At 38.6% G+C, this 24,186-nt stretch overlaps 1 protein-coding gene across 2 annotated transcripts in view; it reads right to left on the minus strand.

Annotated features, from left to right (window-relative positions):
- Positions 1-18,920: 18,920 nt before the first annotated feature.
- LOC105930685 (potassium/sodium hyperpolarization-activated cyclic nucleotide-gated channel 1) overlaps positions 18,921-24,186 on the minus strand; it is a 126,823-nt gene continuing 121,557 nt past the window's right edge. The window contains exon 8 of one of the 2 annotated variants that reach the window (XM_036140290.1): positions 18,921-23,156. In XM_036140290.1, the coding sequence (XP_035996183.1) occupies positions 22,084-23,156 (1,073 nt within the window). In that variant the 3' untranslated portion in view covers positions 18,921-22,083. The remainder of the gene's footprint in view (positions 23,157-24,186) is intronic. The other variant, XM_036140291.1, reaches the window with a different exon arrangement.

The raw sequence follows: 24,186 nt of genomic DNA on the forward strand, positions 1-24,186 counted from the left end.
AGATCACAGACCTTTTAGAAAAAAGGATTACATTTTTTCTTTTGCTCCAACCTTACAGTCAGATTATGTCTGCATCTTATCAGACATCTGTCAGGCAAGAAGCCGACTAAACTGTACAATATGTGAATGTCACGGAGGAAAATTTTAATCTGTTGACCTAGGAGGTGGAGCAAGTCAGATTCAGAGACTTTCAGACATGCTACTTTGATCATAAGACGCATCAGAAGGACCTGGGATGAAGCAAATAATTACACACACTGGTTGCTTTAGGACAGGCAGAACGTGCAAGTTTTTAAGACTTCAAAGGTCAAAGGTTTTTGTTAAACTGGAACCAAAAACAGTCAGGAGGTAGGAACATCACAAAGGCAATCTTAATAATGAAAAAACTGAGACTTACAAAAGAGAAAGACAAACCAGGAACACATGATTTTTTCATCAGAACAAAAACTGACCATACGACACAGGAAATCTGAAAGCAAGCGGAGCAGTTTGTAGCAAACAGGCATGGCAACAGGAAGATCTGACACTGTAGTAAGAGAGCCACGAGTTACAAATGAGACATAAACAGCTGAGAGGCAGGTGGAACCCAGTTAAGCACAAAAGTGAACAAAACTTTACACACAAAAAATTTAAATAAGGGAAAGGACCTCAATAACGTGAAACCAAAGTGACATAAGCGAAGCTGATCTTCAACCAAGTTGATCTTGATTTTCCTTTTTGCCAATCCATCCAGTTTTTTTTAAAACTTGGTATAAAGAAAAACTCTGGAATCACAAATACAAGGCCATAGGATGAAGAATAGAAAAATGAAGAAGATGAAGAAGAAGAGGAAATAGCGACCGGCAGACCCTAGAGTGCATAATACAACTGTACAATAGTCATAACTGGAAGAAAATTCACATTTCAGAGTCTCATGGTGACTGAAACATTATCCAAGAAAAATGAATACATGTCTGATTTTGTGTGCATGATTCCTTCTGACTGAATTCAATGATATATGCAAACAGATTGCAGAGCTACGTCTGAATCAGAATCAGCTTTATTTGCCAAATATGTGTACACATACAAGGAATATGACTCCATGTTACAATGCATACACAAAACAACGGATATACACAGAAACTCAAGTTTGTAACATAAAATGTGAGAAAACATATTTGTGAGTGGGATTTAAATTATGATAGGAGGACCAAGAAACCTTAGGAATATCATGATTGTCTTCCCACTCAAATGGGACTTTCCAAATTTACCACATTCCTGCAACCTTCAAACAAACACGAAGGTCCCGGAGAGCATGTGGCAGTCTGGGTTGATGTGAACTTGCAATCCATAATATCTTTCCTTTACAGACGTTTACAGCCAACAGTGCAATGCTCAAATTGTATTAAATGTCAAATACTACAGATAGGGATGCAAAATACTAAACATAATATGTTCTTGAAATTTACAAACCTACCAAAAAAAAAACCATAAACCACTACAGAATTATAATAAATCCTACAAATCATTTTGATTTAATCAGAGGTAACCGATGTAGTAGCATTAGCAAAAGAACTAGACGTACCGCGATAGAATAATAGCTTCCTTTTGCATTTTATTCTGGCAAACATGAAAATGAAAGAGAGAAAAGCTTATGCTGTCTAACAGACGGTTCGGGATGCCACAGCTTAAATTTGACAGGCTGCAGAGGTCGCTCACTGCTTAATCCATTAAATTACAAATACATATTTTGCATGTCTGAGCATTTTTCTCTCTATCTCTCTAATTCCCATACTTTTTTATTTATTTTTTTGTCTCTCACTTTGCAATTTTAATGGCAAAAACACTTCTACAGTATGTTCACATTTTGGTGTTGATAAGAAAAAGAGGAGAAAATAATGGGAAAAGCATTATATTACCAATAATATGGTTATGGAAACTACAACAAGCTGTCAAGTCATAAGGGATTTGCTCTAATCTGGCTGGGTTTAGTGATGGACGGATTATTTACTGTCAGGCAGGAGGCTTTAGGTGTCACATGACCATGGAGTCTGGAACAGGAACAGGACTCCACATTGGTGGGAAACCTCTCACATCCGTTTGCCCTCTGGCTGACAAGATTAATTCTCTTTAGACTGACACTGACCGACCAGGATTTGGGCCCATCTACACATTGTATCGCCATTAATAATCTTTCACCCGGACTTTGGACATATGATCAGGTACAATGTCCTGACATTTTTAAGTCACTCGCTCTTATGTCGCATCATTTTGCAGCTTGTTGCCACTGGTTTCAATGTGGACATCGGTAGCTCAGCCAAATGTGCAATAGATTATGAAGCGCAAAAGGTTGCAATAACTATTTTTGACGCTTAAAGCATAATTTCCGCACCCACTGTGTAACAAGTGCTGAAAAGATGTAGAAACATCGTGGCAAGTTAGGCTTATTTCACCATGTCTTACTACCTTAACACATATCCGATTGCATTTTATTTAGAAAATTACCAGAATAAACATATTAGTTTAAGAAAATAAACTTGTGCACCCTCCCTTTTGAGGGACTTTCAGACTAGATTCCGTTCATTCGTGCTTGAACACAACATTGGACATCATCAAATATAATCCACCAGTATTCAACTCAAGATAATAATTGTTGTCAGTTATACTAATATATATTATACTACTATAGTATAATAGATTTACCCCACAACTGTGAAGTGCTCTTTTTTATTATTTTTTTTTTTTCATTATATAAGACTAATATGCAAAATGAATATCTTTTAGCCAGGATTTACCCTCACACCAAGATGCAGATACATCTTGCCAGTGTACATGAACGGAAGCATAACAACTGCAGCTATGTTATGTCAAACGGTTGTTTAAGTGTTTGCATTATAAAGAAAGATAAATAAATGGACACATGAATGAATAAATTGATTAAAAAAATGGGGGTTAAATGGGTGTGAACATTATTTGTTTAATGTGTTATACAATAATGTTGATTCCTTTATAGTTGTTTTTTTTAAAAAAGGTTGCCACTGTGACAAGAGAACAATAAAGAATTTTGTATCAAACATACATTTTGTATTAAATGGACCAGTATGAGATTCTCATGGTATTGTAACCCTGAGGGAAATTATTTGTAGATGGACATTTATGTAGTATTTATGTGAAACTTTAAATTGAAAATGTATGACATGATCTAGCTGCTGGGCTGTGCAGTGGCACACAGTGGTAGCATTGCTGCCTTGCAGCAAGAAGGCCTCTGGTAAATATCCTGGCCTGGAGTCTGTCTGCAACAAGCTTGCATGTTGTCCTTGTGCAGGCGTAATTTTTCTCTGGCTTCCCGCCACAGTCCAAAAACATGACTGTTAGGTTAACTGGTTACTCTGAATTGCCCTCACTTGTTTGTGTGTGTGTGTGTGTGTGTGTGTGTGTGTGTGTGTGTTGTTTCTGGCAATTTGGCATTAATAATTGCTGTCTTAAAGCCAAAAGGATGTGGATCAGATTTTACTTTTACAAGCTGAGCCTTACTACTTTTGCCATAGCCCACCACTTGATTTATGTGTGCAAGAAGCTTTATTAGATTTTATGCTGGGACTATTTCATGTTCAATGGACACTGAAACAGGAAGGTAGAAGAGGAAAAAAGGAGAGAAACAGATGATACAAAATGCTAAAAGGGAAAAAAGGTGAAATAGAAAGAGGAGAGGAAAGGGAGAGAGCGATGTAACTCTGAGTCTGCTTCTACACCTGCAAAGAGAGCTATAAAAACAACAGCAAAACCAGCCGATAAGGTATTACAGGTACAAACAACCAACGCCTTGATACCATCACTGAAGAATATACAGGATTGTTTAATATGAACTGTATAAAGTGAGAGCTAAAGATAAAGATAAAGGTTTTCTGTATAGAAGTGAACCTGTAAGTACCTGGATCCAAGCATCTATGTGTGTGTGTGTGTGTGTGTGTGTGTGTGTGTGTGTGTGTGTGTGTGTGTGTGTGCTTGTCCTGTGTGACTCTATGTTGCATTGTGATCTGTGATTGACCGGCGATCTGTATCCCACTTTGCTTCCAGTGCCAGCTCCCCTGCAACCCTGCATGGCACAGTGGGTATAGAGAATGAAGGGATGATTTAGTTGCTTTTAAAAGTCACAATTATACCAACTATTGCTGAAATTATTTGAGCTACTTATATCACCATTATCAATAAAAGTTTTATTTTAATTCAATACGCTTTTAATAATTTGTCATGTGAGCATCTATTCTGTTCGTAGTTCAACAACTTTAGACAGACAACTTGTAAATTTGGATTTGGCTAGTAGGCTCTGACTACCTCCCACCCATTTCCATGTTACTCAACATGTTACGGAAAGATGAGGATCTCCCCTCCCTGAACTTTTTTCCCTGCTTGCCAGGGAATTAGGAGACAGTCTCTGGCCTCAGAGCCCATGACAGGATACTAGGGTGGTGGAGGAGCTGAAAAGCTGCAGGCAGTGGCAGCAGCAGCAGAGCATGACATGCAGGAAGCTCTCAGTTTAAACAGATGGCCCAATTTGGATGAGGTTTGTTCGGTAGGTTCTGTGGAGTGTGCAGCACCACAGCTCAAGTTGACTACTTGAAACAACCTGCGGGTATCTCTTCATTTCTCACAGCATGTCACCTTAAAAGATGAGTTGGGTGATGCTCCTTTGGTTTGCATGGCATGGCTGTTCGTGTTTTATTTTGCAGCAGTGGAAATTTTTCTTGTTGCTTAATATGTATAATAGCCTTATTTCAGCCACTTGACTTACTGTCATTGGCAACATCACTGAAAAAAAGAAATCTGGCATCTTTTCATTTTATTGAAGCATCTTTAGTTACTTGAACACTATTTTTTCATGTATTTACAGAACGTAATAATATTGTGTAGATACTACATAATGTGAAAAATTTGCACATCGGCATGTTCAATTTAACTTGATTAAAACTGAGTGAATCAATTTAAGTTGAGTCGCGACAGCAGGTATCCTAAAATTGAAAATGAGGCATGAGTTCACAAAGTTAAATTAACAAAAACACGGCATCATTATTTTATCTTGTGTACTGAGAGATAGATGTGACTTCATGTTCACGAAGATGTTTAAGAACTAATCAAAATTAATGCGACTAGAGAAATCCATTTTCCTGAAATAATCTGTGACCCTCGTTGCACAGAATGTGCTATTGGTTCACGTGGGTTGCGTGCTTGCTGCACACAAGCATATTCTACTCGCCCGTCTGCTATCCACTAAAATTAATGTTACAATATGTAGACCTAAAGAGGTCAGGGGAACAGAATATTTAAGGAGAAATTTCACACAACACAGAAGCCTAGACTCTGATTCAAAGTCCAACAACACCTTTTCTAGTACACTGATCAGATAGCTCACAAAGCGAGGAAACATTTAATAATCCACAGATCACAGGGTTGAACCCAGTAAGGTTAGCTATCACTTACAACACCACCCCATTGTTTTAATTGGTCCAATATTGTTGTAGGGAAGAGATTAAGTTGTGTTGAAATGACCAATTCGTCTTGAACTGACACAACTTTGTAGATTCCTGCAAAGGCAAAAGGTTGATGTGCAACCACCGTCCACTATTGAATTAAGTAGATCTAAAGCATTTCTTTCCAGTGAGGGTGAGGGTCAGTGCTCCGTTACATCCACAGCAAACTTTGGTCACTCGAGCATTTTCCTGTCATCCGATTAAAATTACTCTAAACCTTGGTAATGGTTCAAGCAAAGATTATTGTACTGAAACTGTCATTCTCAAATACCTTGATTTCGAAAGTAACTAATGTCTAGCACTGCCTCATATAATACTGTTAGATTATATGTGTTTCAGAACTGGACAGCTCCAGCAAAGGCTGCTCTTCTTCTAATCTTATGATAAAGACCAAATATGGGATTTCACTTGAGACTTCTTTGATAGTATATTTATAAGAAGAGCTTTTTGTGGGCCTCCTGCGGTCTCTTCCCCACATTAAATCCACCAACTGTGTCCAGAGAAGACAGATGTTCACCCAGTTTACTGATGCTGGTATGTTTTCAGTATTTTAATGCAACAAATATGGACATTGCAAATGTAAAAAGAAGTGACAGATATGTATTCTGTGTATCCCACCTTTCTCTCCACTAAGGACAATTGTTGTATACCCGGAGACGATCTCGAGGTGTTGACAAAGAAGCTAATAATTCATTTCCTGGATCAAACCCTTTTACTTTTGCCAGCCTGCAAGCCAGAGGAAGTTTAAGGCAAACAACACAGACGCAATACAGCAGATTGCACAATTCCTTGCCTCAGTGGAGAAATATGTTTTGCGATGTAGGGTTACAGACAGCATACATACTGCACAATCACAACAATATTAAGCATCATTAAAATGAGTTTGAAAATTATTCTGTCAATGAAAAAAAACATCAGTTAAGAGTACCTAATGCAGAAGATTCATATAAATTAAAAATACTTTATTAACCCCAAATGGAAGTTAAATGTGTTTCTAACTCACTTTATGCAGGTTTCTTCAAAGACTGATCAGTCTTATTTATACCTATTACTTTTGGCCCTCGGGAGCCCGACTTGTTGCCCAGAGGGAGAGGCACGCACTCCTCTGAGAGTGAGTGATCAGGGCTGGCCAAAATTGCCTGTCCCTTTTTTCAAGACTCGACCATCATAGATGTCAGACAGAGAGAATTGCTGTATGCCAATTATTTTACCAGTTGCTTTGACAATGTCTGACATTCGATCGTTTTGTTCCACATTGTAAGGATACCATAGCACAAAACAAAAATTTACGATCAATTTAATAAAGGAGTTGTTGAAGAAAACCATTAATGTTTTGTCCACATTAAAAATGTTCAGTCTCTTTATGCAAGCCTCTAATTTGCAGAAAGCAGGTTTGTTAAGTTCATTGCTCAAACTCTTGTCGTCGACTGTATAGACGTATTTGTAGGTCTCTGCTGTTTCTGCTTCTGAACCCTTTATGTCTATAACGGGAGGTTCTCCTCCTAAAGTTGACAATCATATATTTGGTTTTTGGAACATTTAATTTCAGAAAGTGAAAGTCATACCACTTCGTAAAAGTCCTCCAGAGCTAGAATAATTAAGACTGTGTCATCTGCATACTTAAGACCGTGCCTTTCCTTGTCTTGCTCCTTCAGTCATTTGTAAAAAGAAAAGAACAATAGTGGAGACAAGATGCACCTCTGTGGAGAACCCTTTTGACCAATTTCTTCTGGGAGAGAGGACCATTTACCATGACCACTTGCAGCCGACAAGTTCAGAAATCCAGCCCCCATTTCACCATTTCAAGATTGGTGAGATTAAAATCTGACAATCATTTGTTAAATGGAACATTTAGCAGGGTTGTTAAGAAGACCCTCCAGCATTGGATTAAACTGGCCCTGGACCTTTTCCATTAGGGTTTGTTTGACCAGCTGCTCAGAAACCTTCATAACCACACTGTGAAAAAAAATTCTGTTGATTTTACTAAAAAACTTTGGCAGCTGTGGCTACCAGAATTTTTTGTTATAAATACAGTAAACATGTCAGCAAGGTTACCCACCGACCTGTTTATTTTACAGTAAAAATGTAAAACAGTTTACAGAATCCCCTGTATATCTTACATGATAAAACTGTGGACTGCTTGTTATCTTTAAATGTATAACATATTTTTATTATTATATTTTTTAGGCTTTTTTGTGGCACTAGTGGCCCTTTTTATTGAAGGTAGGTTGACAGGAGGGGAGGCTGAGAGAGAGAGGGCAGACATATAGCAAAGGACAGCAGGTTGGAATTGAACCTGGGTCAGGCAAGCCAAGGACCGAGCCCCTGCACCTCAATTGTTACTTTTAAATACATTAATTATGATTCTAAAAAGTATAGTCATGGAACTGGTCATAATCGTAATATATGTGTTTAAAAGTAACAATTAGGGGGCACTGCTGGTGCAGGGGTAGCATGCGTGACCCATGTACGGATGCCTCAGTCCTTGGCCCAGGTTCAATTCCAGCCTGCGGTCCTTTGCCGCATGTCCTCTCCCTCTCTCTCTCTCAATATATTCCTTCCATGTCATTGCGACCTTGTGCTGGATAAGAGACAAGTTAAAAAGGTCAGAGTACATGTCAAATAACACACAGTCCAGACTAATGATAAAAGCTGAAGTCAGGTGAAATCAAAGACAAAAAAGGAAACGGGCCCATTGGAAAACTAGACACTTGGGTGAAGAAGAACTGATCCAGCAGTAGACTGTCGGGTGAGGGTATCTCTATCCAACCAAAGCACTAAAACTAAAACCAGAAGCAGGATTTAGTGAGTCACAGTCTGGCTGTTACAGGAGCAAGAAGTTGGAGCTTAGGTTGTATCTCTGCTCTTTTATTTCCTGCTCAGTCAATCACATCTGAAGAAAACATATGAGAATAAACACAACCGATTCATAAACAAATGCTGACATAATGGGTGGGAGATGTAATTTGGTTTTCCAAAAGGTAAAAATGTCATGCCTGTTAGAAATATTGAGAAATAAGAGATGCAAAAGATACAACTGAGAATTGATATACAATATTTTTTTTGTTAAATTATACAAAATTATTTAAAAATGTGTTAAATTCCCAAAAATATTTGGGCATTTAAGTGTGCATCTGAGCATGGATATTACAAGATTTTCTCATGCCTGATTTAAAAACTAGTAGTTCTTTATTCTAAACCAGTCCAGATAATCCCCACTGCGTAACCTGATTACCACTTTGGCAATCTAATCAGAATCACCATTAATCTTCTGAAAATGTCAGACTCTTCTGTGTGTGTGCAGCTCTGTCACTGTAATGGGAAGTCTAAGAATTAATTATTACACATATCCTCTCTACAGTTAAGTGGAAGCTCATTACACTGTAAAATGACTGAAGATAAGGAGGATCCTGATGGGACAAGTAGGGAGAATTGTGTGCCACATAATAAGTTGTTGCGCGTCTTCTGAAAGCCTCAGATGAGACATTTCTTCTGGTCATGCACTCAAAAATGAAAAGCTAAATTTCTAAAGCAAAACAAATGTAACAACCAAAATGGATGCATTTATAAAAGAATACAATAGTGTGTCTTTTCTTTGAGATACACCTCCCATTCAGAGTAAAAATATAACTTTTACTATAAATAATAATTTTCTAATCAACTGGCTTCAATATGTAGTATAAACCAGATCTGTGGCCATGTTTGACACCAGCTTAGATTGTTATCTCTTCCGTCAGTCTGCCCCAGGGCAGCTGTGGCTACAAATGTAGCTCACCACAATCAGCGTCTGAATGTGTGAGTGATTAGGTGAATGTATGAATGCAGTGTAAAGTGTTTTGGGGTCCTCAAGACTTGATAATGCACAATACGAGAGGTGGCAACTTAACATTTGCAGGCCATTATCTAAAATTATGAGGCAATGAAAACAGAAGATACATGTTTCTTCATACAAAAAAGTACTTGATTTGTTGTTTCCTCTCCTCAAACCCAGTAAATATTTGGAGGACTCATCTATGTGTACAGGTTCTTGACCTCAGGTGGATTTGACTTGCTTTCCCTACCTGTTCATTTAAAAGGTGGTTGGGGATTGTAATAATCCTGGCTTTTTCAGAAAGATTAAAGTTGGGGAAAGAAAGCATCCGTCCGCTCATCCGCCCGTCCATCCGTCCGTCCGTCCGTCCGTCCGTCCGTCCGTCCGTCCGTCCGTCCGTCCGTCCGTCCATTTGCATCCAAAGTCAGAGATAAAACTGCAAACTAAGCTCTTGTGTCAGTCATCCAGGGAATAAATGAGCCATATCAAGAGGACCATAATAACTCTAAATCCACAAAATGCAGTCATATTAAGCTTTTTTTCTGTTAATTATTATGATCTTTTTTACTTATAGCTAATAAAAAAACAGCATACAACATTAGACCAATACAAAATGCAATTAATACAGAATTTGAAAGTATGTTTACTACCTCCCTAAAGTTTATTTTCAAAAGATACTTTTAATCTCACAGAGGTTCATCAGAAAACATGTTGTAATTTAATGAATGTGACCATCAATGAAGACTGAATAAGAAATATATGCAGGAATAAAGACCAGGGTTCTACAAAACAGAATTAGTGAAACAATGTTTCTTCTGAAAGTGAGATTTGACTCCGTTCCATTACTCTGACATAGACTTTCCCTGTACAGGGGCAAAGTTATTTTATAAAAGTGAGACTGACTTAGAATGCCAGTCCATTCACACTCTATCAGCCTTCACCAAATATTACCCACACTTGTCATTCAAGACAGCCCAACAGCATTTGAGGCTTCAGAAACACAGCATGGATCTCACCCAGCCTCAGGGCTCTGCTGCTTCAGAGTTATTTAATTGCTGCACCACACTTAGATCAAGTTATTGGGCAGTTCTGGTACTCACATTGCAAATTAAAAGTTGTAAAAATCATGTAATTTGAATGAATGGTTCTTACAAATCAAGTATGGGAATTATTCTGTCTTTCTAAAGAAGACTTGTTTCCCCATGCACAGAGTGGGCGTAATCTCTTATTGACTGTCAGATGGTATCATCAATAAACTAAATCCCGCTCCCTAATGTTTCTTGACAGTACTTTCAGTCTGGCCATTTCCCTTGAGTGATTTGAAATTAGAAACACTTTTTTTTCCCCTACCTGGTGGATCAGGGGAGGCAAACAAGATGCACGAATGAGCTTCAGGGGAGAGAAATCCCTCCGGTGTAATTGATTGACAGACCCGTCTCCTGATGACAAACACTGCGTGCTGACAGCTCATCAATACGCCTCTAAGTCGTGAGCATAACCCTCCTACAGGCCACCTCAGAGCAGGTAAAGTACCGCTTAATGCGCTTGAAATCTTTACAAATGTAACTGCAAGGTTATTTTATCTTTTGTGTTACTCGTCAACTTATTTCTTGATTTTCAGCTCTCATACATTCTCACTCAAAGTCGGGAACCAGAATTTCGCCAATGCCAGACATGAAAAGACATGTCCTCAGGTTGAAAACAGAGTAGGGTTATGAGTGTCTGTTCTGTGTGCATGTCGGAAGCTGGACATGACTCACAAGATGACAAGGGGCCTCCACCGCTAGGTCATGGCAGAAGTCCAGCTTTCATACGTATGTGAGGTTAATTGCTGAGTGAAAGGCAGGTCATTTGGAAAGGTTGCAGTGACTCACCACACATGTGGCCATTACAAAGAAATAAAACAAAAATAAAGAGAAAAACAAATCCTCCAGGTTGTAGGAAATGTTTTTCATATCATCCCGATGCTGTAAGCTGCAGGTTGTTTCCAGGTAAGCTAAAAGTGCAGGGAAAAGTTATGATTTAAAGTGAGTAGACAAGCACTCTGTATCTATAGAAATCAGAGTGTTTTCTGTTTTCACACTTTCTGACGCAAAGCTAGTTTGAGTGACATGCAATCAGTGTAGGTAGAGAAGCCTACCTAGGGCTAAATAGGTATTTTCAACATTTCCCAATTTTATTTCACACACTTTATAAAGTTCTGATTATCGGTTCGGCCTTTGAATGTCATCATATTCATGTTCTGTTAAAATGTACTCAGAAAGACAGACTGCCTTTTACACTGACTCAAACACCTACGTCCAAGAAGGCTTCTACTGCACAGCCAAAACAAATGTCTTCATTTTCAAAAAAAAGTCTCTCGTTAAATAATGCCTTCTCTCACCGAGGGCTTAGATCTTAAATCTTAAATGTAGCTTAATAAATATTGGCTTTATTTTAATACCGGTAGCAATGATTATAGTAAATTGTTGTCTAAATTGCTGCACGTTCCTATGTACAATAGTTGAAAATCCCTGGTCATTAGAACTGATACCAAGGAGATTAAAGCAGCACTGTGTAAATTTTGACCCAAGTGTTTGCTTAATTTTTGACATATTAAATGATTTTTCAGGTCAATATAAAGCTCCTAGCCTGTTTCAATGCTCCGTGGGTGTTGCCTTTCTCAAAAACTCGCCTATGTAACTTGAGAGGGTCAGATACGTTGCTGAAAGGGTCATGTGACCTCAGACTGCCGTGACAACAAAGCAAAACAGATACGACACTTACCTGATCAGACATATTTTTGGTTCTCTGATGTAGGATTTAATCTAGAGGAGTGGATGTGGCCTTGTCTTTACAAGTAACTTCATGACTTCTCAATCTGTTGGTCCAAACTGGCCTGCTATCACATACCAAAATACGGAGTGAGACTGTTTAATTATGCGGCAGTGCAGAGGTGCTACGAAACCTGGAAGTAAAAGGTCCAACGCCCCTAGGGGCTAAAAGTTAAACAGTGCTGCTTTAATGTGTGAATGGCATCATTGCAGCTTTATATGAAGCACAGTAAACTATAAGTATATTGCCTGAGTGTCTCATCCATCGGTTTCTGCGCTTTCTCCCTGGTTTCTAAGGTTGTATTCTGAGAAATTGTGGGTTGTTTAGTCAGATTTTCTCAGTAGTTGGTAAAATTACCTATCAAATTTTATGACTTAAGTCAAACTTTTTAGATTATCTATAGCTCACTGGGATTTTAGCCCACTCCTCCAGACAGAGCTGATGTAATTTAGTCAGGCTTGTCAGTGGATACACCTTTACAGCTCTGCCTAACACTTTTCTTTAGCACTGAGATCACAGTTTTGTGTCAGTTGCTCCAAAATGTAGACTTTGTTGTGCTTCAGCCACTTTGTCAGGAATATAATTGGAGTCACTGTCAACGTCTTTCTTCCATCATTGTGGCATTTAGAAAATAGAACAAATTTTGACAATCCTAACTGACCCCAAAAAAGAAAAGGTTGAAGTTTGAGGTTTGGGGCTGTAACATAACACATTTCCCCACTTTCTTAGAGAATGCCCAAACTAGAAAAAGCCAGAGGTGATCGTGACAAACTTTTCAGTCAGTCCAGACTTCAATATTGAGCAGATTCACCTCCTGCTGTGACCTTTCCTGAAGAGGATTTCCAACATGCTGACTTCATTTCCGCCGCATGACATTACAACCTTTATCTTTTAGCTGTTCACGCAGGTCATGTAAGCAGAGCAAGATTTACCAAAATGTAATCAAATGCTCCTTTTGTCTTTTGGGTGGATTTTCAACAAAAAGTGTGTTTTGCCATCAGAGGCAGGTGTTGGGATAAAAATATTTTGTCTTCCTCCGTGCAACAGATAGGCAAAGAGTTTTGAGGTCAGACTGTAATCAGTCAGAGGATTTTTGTGCTGTTTTTAAATATGTAGTTTAAATGCAGATGCATAAAAAAAACAGAGCAGGAGAGTGGAGAGGTCAAATAGCAGCTGGGAGGCTTTTGTGCTCTAATCATTGTCGCTTGTTTGGCTTCAGGATGTTTTTCTTAGCAGGCTGGATCACTGTGCAGCTTTCAAGGATACCATGCAGACTCACACGATGGCAAAGCTGACTAAGAATAGATGGGAGGCATCCAGCATAAACGCATTCAGGTGACTTTGGTTCAAATGAAAAATTTGATGAGTCATACAGATGAGTAATAAATGAATCAAATCTGAACTGTATTATTCCTGATTTGCTGTTTGTAGGTGGTATGACCTTTGATGGGCACCTTAGGAAGCCAGTCATGTCTTAATGCCAATGGAGTCTGCAGATAATAGCTGGGGAAATACAGAGGCAAGCAACTTTCTGTTATATTGAGTTCCACAGCTTAATGAAGTTAGATTTTAGTAGACATAAGACCCGTAATGAAATTTTGTTGACGTCTCTGTGAAAGCTATCCACTCTTTAAGCTCTTCTGATCCTTCTAAAAACAATCAGGGCTCTGCCAGTTATTACTGAAGTCTACAGCCCAGTCCGGCTGGAGTTTTCCAATGACCAGCCCACTCAGCTAATGAGTGTTTTCATCCTTGTTGCTTTTATTGCTCTGGGACATCCGAAGAACGAACAATGTTTCTATATTTCCTGAAATATATTTGTAAATGTCAGGAAATGGAACCAATGGAGCTCCATAAGGCATTTCTGACTTTTTCCTGGGTACTCCCTGAGCTATGAATACCTAAGCAACAGCGCTAACATAAAATTCAGACCAGATGTTGGCAACAACCCAAGTAATCCCTACAAAAAACAAGCCTGTCATACATGAGGTAATGTGTAATGAAGTGAAATGACAGGGAATAAGTATTAAACACATGGAAAATGGATGTGTGAAATGGAATAGAATTCAATAAACAAACTGAAATCTGTTAGTTTTTAGGAAGCATTCCTGTTGTTTTGAGCTACTAACAGGTTCAATATTAAGTAATGGCCTATAAAATGGTTTCTCAGTACAAAGGTATTTCACGTACTGGTATGATTAGAGCAAAGTGACTTTCACACAAAGTCATACTGTTGCAAAAACATACTAATAGCAATGGTTTCAAATGCATAATCCAGAGGTGGAGATAACATGATTTCAATCTAAATGAGTCAAGACCAGGTGCCCTTTTGTAAGATTTCTGAAAGAAGAGTCAAAAGAATAATCAAAGAGTTGTCCAAGATTTAAGGAGCACTTGCAAAAGAAAGACCTGGAAATAACAGGTGAAGTTTTTTCTTTTTTACTATGGAAAGAATAATTAATACAAAAGTGGAAGAACCTCTTTGAATTCACTGCAGAACACTCCACTGCTGAAGACATTTAAAAAAAAAAAAAAAACACATTTAAGCTGCTGAACATTTGGACAAGCCAGATAAATACTGGGAGCGGTAAGTCTGGACAGATGAGGCCAAACTCTTAGTTGGTATGAGAGAAAGAATGTAAAACTGCTAGAACGGCCCAATCAGGCATCTGAAATGTATCCGATTGAAAATTCATGGAAACAACAGCCTATTAAAACGCATAGAGAGGACCCTTAGACCCTTTATGGTTTGAAGACAGTTTGTGACAGTTTTGCACTGGTCACAATCACAGTTGAGTAATGCATACGAGGAGTTTCTTGTTTTTGTAAAACCTTGAAGTCGTTTCTTGCATGGATAACCCATCATAAGAGGCCTGGATTCTCCTGCCTCTTGTGAATGACCCAAGCCTGGAAGTTGGACCTGTCTCCTTTCTAGGCCTGCTTGGAAACCGCTGCTCTTTGTGTGCCTCTCATTACCGATCCCCTTTGCCTAGCCCTTCTGGATACCTCTACCCTGTGAATTGTTTGTTTTGTTTGTTGGATTGAGTTTATTGTGTTTTTCTCTTCATCTCTTCTAACTATCCTGCATAAAATATGTCTGCATAGTCCTTATAAGTGTGCTAAATTGTGTCTCCGTTACCGTAGCTGATAAAGCTCTTCTTTTCGGGGAGAAGTTGTTTGTGTTCATTCAACATATGTGTCCAGTCACTGCTGTCTGGGAATGCCTTTGAACAAAGTCCCTCCTTCATCTATTGTTCTTCAATAAACACCTCACCAAGCAGGTGTTCATAAAACAATAGCCATTAGCCATTAACCATGTGGTCTTACAAATTTCCCACAATTTCTCAATTTCCAGTTTCAGCATCTGATCATTTGTAAGCCAATTTATTATTTTCTTCTTATTTAATAATTATGCCTGATTGGATCTATTCAACAGCCCCCTTGACTTTGGAATGCACAGATGCTTCTGTACTAAGATCGTTTGAGATTTCCAAATCCAGAGTCACAACGTGATATAGGCAACGAGCTACATGTTTTGGCGAACAAATTACAAAATGAAACAAACTGAAGCGATAGATGTTGTAATTCTCGGAGCCTTGCTTTTCCTAATCTTTACTTCACTTTATGCAGGTGCAGAGGAGAAGCCTTAATAAATCCACAGATCCCATTTAGTTATCTTTAAAAAAAAGTTATTTTTGTTGTGAATACGAGCAGCAACATGTACAACATTGCACATGTTGAAGTAAAATAATTTTTACCGCATCTTATAAAATCCGATGTAGGACAATGCTTTTTTTTTTGTCAGAGAAACTGTAAACCTTCCTAACATATTGCAGTGAATACTAAACTGCAACAAAACTAAGGAATGAGTCTGAAACCCAACTCTGTATATACGGGTTTGAATTCTGCTTGAAAGCATTACTGTTTCAACTGCTTTCGTAGCCACTAATTAGTTTTATTTATTGGCGTTCTAACAGCCTGCGCAGAGGCACAGTTGGTGGGACTGTTGCCGTGAAGCAAGATGGTCCTGGTTCAAATCCCATTTGGCACATGGACTGCATGCTTTCATTGTGCATACATGAGTTTCTCCAGGGTTCCCTTCTACAGTCCAAATACATGCTTATTAGGTTAATTAATTCCTCTCAAATGTGCTTGTGCTTGTGTAGACCTCTCTGTAATGTACCCCACCTCTTGCCCGTTGACCACTAAAGACAGGCAGCAGTGTCTGACAGACCCTGTAAGTGTTTAAGGGGAATGGATGAGTGCAGCTCTAATAAAAATGCTAAAACAGCATTATTACTACACTTTGTGTTGGTTTGCCTTTGTTATGAAAATATAATTGCAATTGCTGTCTTTTCTATTCTTCAATGTGCCCAATAAAAAAGACTAAAATTTGACTTGAAGATATTTTTATTATCTTTTAAAAAATGCTCTCTACTTCTAAACTTTTTTTCTTAAGTCGTTCAAACTTGGCTTGTCAAAAAGCCTTTGATCTTGTTCTGTTTCTCTTCCACCTGATAGAGAGAACCAAGCTAGGTATAAATATAAATATGATATAAATGATGCCGAACAAGGCTAATATCTGAAAGAGTTGCAGTTTCATGCCATCCTCACAGCTAAATCTCACCAGGATGGATTCCCCTCATGAGAGTTCAGCTGCCTGTCAAGCTTAGGATTTTGTAGATAATGAATAGAAACCCCTCTTGGCCATAATCACCTTGTCTGTATCTGCTGACACACACATAGCCGAGAGACTCTCTGAATCCTGAATCACTGCTTCGCATCTAAAAATACTCCCGCGCCTTCTTCTCCAATAATCAAATTGTAAATGAGACCGCCTGCATGTTTTATGCAACAGAATGAGTCACACCCATTTTAAATGACAATATGTCGTTTATTTTCTATATTTTCAAGGTTTATTATGTACAAACTAAATAAATGAAAAAAAAAATCAAAAAGAGTTTTTGACAAACACTGTTTGTCTGCATATTATCGTAAGAAAGTTTACATTGATCCTTCTTTGCTCCGTTTTAAGAAACCAGCATACAGTTTGTTTTCTCTAAGCCTTGGATTATGTGAATGAGCTGAACAGTGACCACGCGAGTCGGGCTTGCACAACTCACATCATCAGTAAACATATGAAATCTGTGATCATCAAAACCAAATAAAAATCTGGTTCATCCTACACGAATGTTATCAGTTGTTTTTGCATTCCACCTCCCCACAAAAAAACCCCCACCGAAAATAAATATATATATATATATAAATAAATTATATATGTGCTGGTTTGTTGACAGTCCCTAAACTCTAAACTTATTCTTTGTTATACGTCACTGATAATGCCCGTTCCAGTATGTTAGTAGCGATTTGTTTAGTGGAAAAAAAAAAGCACATAGTTGGGAAGCTCTCCCTCCAAAGGCAAGTATCAAAAACAGCACAAACCAACAGTGCTGCAATCCATCTCGACTGTGTACTAGTTCCTATACACTATGGCATATTCACGATTAAGCGCTCTCTGTTGCAAATAGAACACCTCCCCACCCGCTCCCGTTTAGAAACTCAAACTAGATGAGGGCAGCAAAAACTCTCAGGGACATAGCTCCCTTTTCTACCTCATCCAGCACCTAACCTAACTGAAGGAACCCCCCCCCCCCCCCCTTTTCTCATTAGTAAGTCAGAAAGTGCAATTTAAAAACAAAGACAAAGACTTTGAATGTTTCGCTTTGGCCAGTTTCTTTCCACGCGTCTGTACTCAACCTTTACATTAGTGGCTAGCTACAAAGAAAGGTAAAAAGGTGCTCCAAATTTATACAATGTTTCATGTCTGTGATATATCTGCAAGTCTAAAGATTGCACTTTTTTTTCTTTTAACTGTACATTTACCTCATAACGCTTCTATATAATTTGAGAGTTTTAGAAGAAAAAAAAGAAAAAAGAAAGAAAAAGAACCGCTTCCAGCAGTTTTCACCGTGAGTGAAGATACCAGCTGCAATACACCGAGACGTTTGGCCATCGTTATTGTTAACTCCTTCCTCGTCTAAAAACACTGAGACACAAAACACACACAGAGTATAGTAAGAGTGAACGCGCAGCCGTGTGCAGAAGTGACGCTAGTGTGCGGCGGGCTCGCACCCGCAACGAAAAGGATGGAACATGGCGATAGTTTTAGGCACAAATACTTCAGACCGTTAATGCAAAAACAAACAAAATCATCAATGCTTCTGTTTCAACACACAGATAACATCTAGGCAGAAGGACAGTGAACAAAAGAGAATCTAACATTAACATTTAAACGTCAACATTTTCGAGATAGTTTTCTATTTAAGTATTGGTGACAACGCATGCTTTCATGACTGTGGTGGGTGGACTGTATTATTAGTGAACTACCGACACAGTCTGGGGTGAAGACTCGTAATCTTTTAAAACAGTATCTCAAAGGGCTTAGTCACTGTGAACCGACGGGGTCTTTGGTGCCATAAAAGCGGCTGCTCTGAATCGAAATTCTGCATGACCGAGAGTTTGTCACATTTGGATTATGGAGACAGCAGTAAGGCTTTGAGCACAATGTACAACCTACTGTATGTGCGCGGAATGAGCCTGCAAGCAGTGACGATAGCTGCTTTTGTTTGAGTCGTCAGATCACGCGTTATTCGTGCTTAACTTTATTCTTGCATGCCTCAATTTCCCGGGTCAGTTTAGAGTACCTAAGCCCACACAATGGATTTACATGAGACAGAAACCTTAATGCAAACCAGCTTTACTTTACCCTCCACTGTTGATCAGTTCCCTTTTTTTTAACCATTTCCTGAGGTCTTCTTAAAGTGTCTGTGATATGCGTTATTAAAACACCCCAGGATTACAGTAACGATGCCCACTTGTTACACCTATCTTTTGTTTCTTATTTCTTTTTGTAGCTCCTTTAAAGAGGAGTTATTTTTCCTCTTTCTTCTGCTGGGTGCGTGTGTGTGTTTTTTGGAGATGGTTGTATACACACAATTACCCTAATGCCTAAGATTAGTAGAGAGTCTACAGTATTCTGCCCGACTGCTCACACCAATACACTAGGAGTTGGCAAAGCTTTAAGAAAAACTGTTTTAATCTAAGAAACCAGTACTACCCATGTCTGTATAGGCCAGTCAGTTTTTAATTAACTGTTTTTTAGGAATGGAATCATGGTAAGTTAAGACTTTTTGCAAATGCAAGAAAACCATAATAGTTAGTATGCTGGTTAAATATCATGTCACAATGTGTCCATAATATATCAGCAATGTAAATTCTAGTCTGTTGCAATTTTGTGGTGAATTATGAACATAAAGGCTGCTCATTTTCACTATGATTTCCTTTCTGGGGATAAATTAGATACTCTGGGAAAGAAAACACAATTACTAATTGGAGCATGATCAAGGTCATCTTTTTAAAGTAAGGAATATCAGTTCTAATGGTCATTTATTGCTTTTTATTAGTAAAATAAATAGCAATTGACAATAGATCTGAATTTCTCAGTTTTACTTCAGGTTTTGTTAGGTAAATTAGGTCGTTTTGAGTGGACCAAAACTGCAATCTGGTTTGCTGGGTTAGAAAAGAGACTTATTGGAGTATCATTCTATACTGACAACTATTCTACATTAATCAATGACCCGATCAAGGTTCACTGAACATCTTCCTCGGGATGAAATAAGAAACGTTATGGTGGTAAAATTATGCTGCATAATAACTGTAATATAATAGGGTCCTGTTACTTTAGTTCACACAAAAAAAAACAAGTTTGATCATTGCTAGGTAGGTTCAAACGTCAGAGATTGTGGCCTCTAAAAACTTTAGAGCTTTTTCTTCAAATCAAATGCTGAGCTCTATACTCTTGGCATAGAAATTGGGTAGCTTTAACCAAACTTTGGGTTAAAATTGTGATCCAGTTTGTAGGGTTAGGAAAGAAGCCTCATCATTTTTTACAGACTTTGAACCACAGTACAGTGATAATCTGATCAGGCTTCACTGAACCCTCACTGATGAGGTGAAAAAAAGAACAAAGAACGGTCAACATAATAATGTCAATGGGTTTTGTCTTTAACTTTAGTTCACACTAGAGAACGAGTTGGTTCACTTCAGATAACATTAGCATTTATCCTGCAAGTAGCTTGCTTGCCTTAAATACCCTTTTGATCATAGATCGTGTCATAAAGTCAATCTAGAGAGGCAAAGAGGCCATACAATTTAAGTTCATTATCTAATTAATTCATTTTAAAAGTTTTATTTAAATATGATGGAGAGAGCCAAAATATTACTTAAGTGTTATATACTGAGTACATTATTTGCTATAGAAATATGTTACTCATCAAATTTGGTATAATGGATTATAAAGTTGTCCCTTTTATCCTTTTTTTTTAAATGCAGATATGTTACATTAAAATATTTAATGTTAACCATGGTTTTTAATCCAGATTATAGGTTATTCTTTTCAACACACCCTTTGGTAGCCTTAACCTTTTAGACATTTGTCACTTCTACCCACGTTTTGGGTTGTAGACCTAAACTAGTATGCAGATTCAAACCCAAAACCCAGCCTTGTTATAGCTTGATTGGTCCATATTTACAAAATAACCCAAAATGAGTTGTTTTAATGCTTCAGTTTTCTAGTGTAAAAGGCCATCAACTTTAGTTTGCACAATTTTTTACAAAAAATAAGAATGAGAACCATGTTTCTGCACTTGAATGTGAACAATGAGGTTAGTAAAAATGATTGGAAATGCATCTACGTCTCTCATAAACTGGGGTGATTGTAACAACTTATCTGTGGAATCATAAAGGCTCTTCAAGCTTTTATTTCTCTGCACCAAGTCCTGCTAGCTCTTGCATTAAGGTTTGCTCATCTCTTATGAAACATACGTATTTTGTCACTTAACCTTTGTCGCATATAGATGATAGAAGTAAGACATTGTTATGATAGAGAATGCACAACACAGTTTCTGTAAATCCTAGATCTACAAAACTATTTACAGCACACATATAGGTATTTGTTATGTCACAGTCTATTGCATAATGGTGATAATCTTTAGTTTATAAATATTATAAATATACACAGAATTTTTTAAGCAACATTATGTAAGATCTCAACCATCTGAAATCAGAAATAGAAAAAAAAAATAACATCATCCATCCATATCCATCTCCACGCTCCGTCTTCACCAAAGAAATGAACAAAGAAAGCAGCATTTCTATTACCTCATTCCCTTTGGACCCATAACACTGTCATGGTTTGAATCTGAGCCGGCCTTGGGGATATAATGGCTCAGCAGACTGTATTCTCATCACTGGGAGCAACTTAATACCCGGTAACAGTATTTATTCTGATCACTGAAGCGAGGTTTCAGTAAATTACTTTTTTTTCGTGAGTATGTGCTTTTTTAATTTCTTTGTAGGAATTGTTTTCATTAATAAATACTCAGTGATGCCTAAAGCTGCCTAACAGGAGAAGACAGTCTTCCTCTTCATCGAGTCAAATAAAAACACTAAACATAATCCACATTGCATTCAAGTTAAAAAAAGAAAGAAAGAAATAATTTAAAATAATGAAAAAAAAACATCATACATGATATATATTTTCATATATTTCTTAGAAAGGAAGACTCATTTTCATACTATAGCTTTAAATTGCCTTTGCCAATATTGTATTCGGATTTTACACACTTGCACACATCCATCCTCTCAAACATCCATTCGCACGTATCTGTATAATATACATTCTTAAGTTTAGGGAGACAAAAATGTCTAAAATATTATACAAGGGCTTATATACATATAAGATTTCTATGAGGTTACTTTAGAGGAAAATTGGAGAGAAACAAATACAGAAATTCCTCGTTTTTACCTCTTTTGTTCTATACCCATCATAAAGATGAATTGAAACACATTTAAGTTTAAAAAAAAAGAAAGTAAGGGGAGGGGAGTATGGAATCATAAATTTGACGCAAAACGCATTTTGTCTTGCTCAGTCTCTGTACTGCTCAGGACAGAATCTCTTCTAGATCCGGGGGATTCCCTGTGCTGGGTCGAGGATGATGACGACGCCGCTGCCGCTGCCGCCGCTGCCGCCGCTGCCGAAGCGGCCGAACGCACCGGGGGCAAGGCTCCCGAAGACATCTGGCGGAACAGACTGACCCTCTGGGGAACCGTAGTGCGGATGCCGCCTTGTAGACTTATCCCCTGGATGGCTGCTGCTGTCGGTGGCACAATGGAGGCCAGAGACTCCCCAGAGGTCGGGTGAACTCTGGGGCCCAGAGACGTGTCATGTGGCAGTGATGGTTGGGAGGCCGACAGGTGTCTGACATCTCGACTCAAGCTGCCGGACTGAAGAGCTTGTGTGCTCTTGTGGATGTCTCCCCGCTGAGGTGAAGGGACCTGCTGCTGTGCCGCTGAGGTCGCGGCGGCATTTGCAGCGGCCAGCTGCTGACCGAGCTGCTGCTGGGTGGGTAGAGATGGTTGGCCAATGGGCTGTTGAATAAGCGACAGCTGGGAAGCCGTTGGTGAGCCGTACTGGAAGCTCCGGCTAGCCAACGGGGTCTGGACGGGCGGGCTGCACATGGCCGCCGTGAAGGAGCAGGGTGACATGATCGCTCCCTGCTGCTGCAATGCTGTCTGTGAGGCGGAATTCAGGTTAACTTGGGAAAGACTGGAAACTGGGAACCCGCCCTGTGCCGCGGCGGCGGCGGCGGCAGCGACCGGCAGCATGCGAGCAACAGAGGCGTTGGCAATAGCTGAAGCACTATAGGTCATAGGTACAGAGGACTGCTGTAGCTGAGCGGTGCCAAAGGCAGTGGAGTAGGGCGGCTGGGCTGGCGAGTTAATGATGGAGTTTCCTGACATTGGAGTCGAGTTCATCCCGGTAACTGACTGCTTGCGGTCCACCATCATCACCATCTCCCTGTCCTGACGAATAATCTGCTTCAATATCTCGTTCTCCTGTGTGTTGAACACGCCGGCGTTCAGATCCTTCTGGAACTTCTGAAGCAGCAACGAGTTCTTCTTCCCTGTTGAGGCGCAATCAGGACAGTTAACAAACACGGCAATGGATAACTTTGGATGCACAAGAGAAAAGCAGAACGCTGGGTGACAAAAATGCAGCTCGTATGCTTCAGTCGTACCAAAGCATACCTAAATTTGAGTTCTAACCTGTTTAGGGTGTCCAATATATATATATATATATATATATATATATATATATATATATATATATATATATATATATATATATATATATATATATATATATATATAAAGACTACTGAATTCAGTCTCAGAAGCTGCATTTTTATAGACCCACTAAGCACTGCTACGTTGTCATAATTACTGAAGGACATTTAACAATCATGACTAGTATAAAATTTGAGAAAAGTAAAGGACACACAAGAGACAAAGATTATTGAGGGGTGTGACATGATGACGTAGACTATGAGGGTGGTGAGGTCAAAACACAGAGGAATTATGGATGATTTGTACCCACACGCCACAATACTGGACACTTTGTAAAGACGGAAAACACAAAGTCTAAGCTCAGACGATGATATTAAATCACAGTCTAATACACTACTCTGAGAATTTTGCCAAAACGTGTCACAAGGACATTTAAAATCAAGTTCCAACACAAGGAAACATGCTGCTTTATTGTTCTATGATAATAGTACATTTATTTTAAATTAATTGGACTAATTCTCACTTAAGAAGAAGTTTTGTTTTTGGTAAAGGTATTAAAATGTGTAAAATGTCTTAAAATGAATATACTTTTTCATGCTGAAATATTTAGAAAACTCCAACCTGTCTTAGGAGTACATTTATAACTTGGACAGAAAAAAAATCCAAGGAATAGTACCAAAAAAAGCATTTCAGTCAATAGTAATAAATGTAACCGTCGCATTTCAAAAGTGTACTTTTAAAGTTTTATCAAAGCTAAGACCTGCTAACGCCTGGTAAGCCATTTTCCATAATGGAAAAGCCAAGAGAACATGTCGTTCAACTGTGGCAGAGGCATCTTGATGTTACTGAAAATAGCGTAAAAGTACC

The sequence above is a fragment of the Fundulus heteroclitus genome, chromosome 8 (genome assembly GCF_011125445.2).
Source record: "Fundulus heteroclitus isolate FHET01 chromosome 8, MU-UCD_Fhet_4.1, whole genome shotgun sequence".
Taxonomy (NCBI): Eukaryota; Metazoa; Chordata; class Actinopteri; order Cyprinodontiformes; family Fundulidae; genus Fundulus; species Fundulus heteroclitus.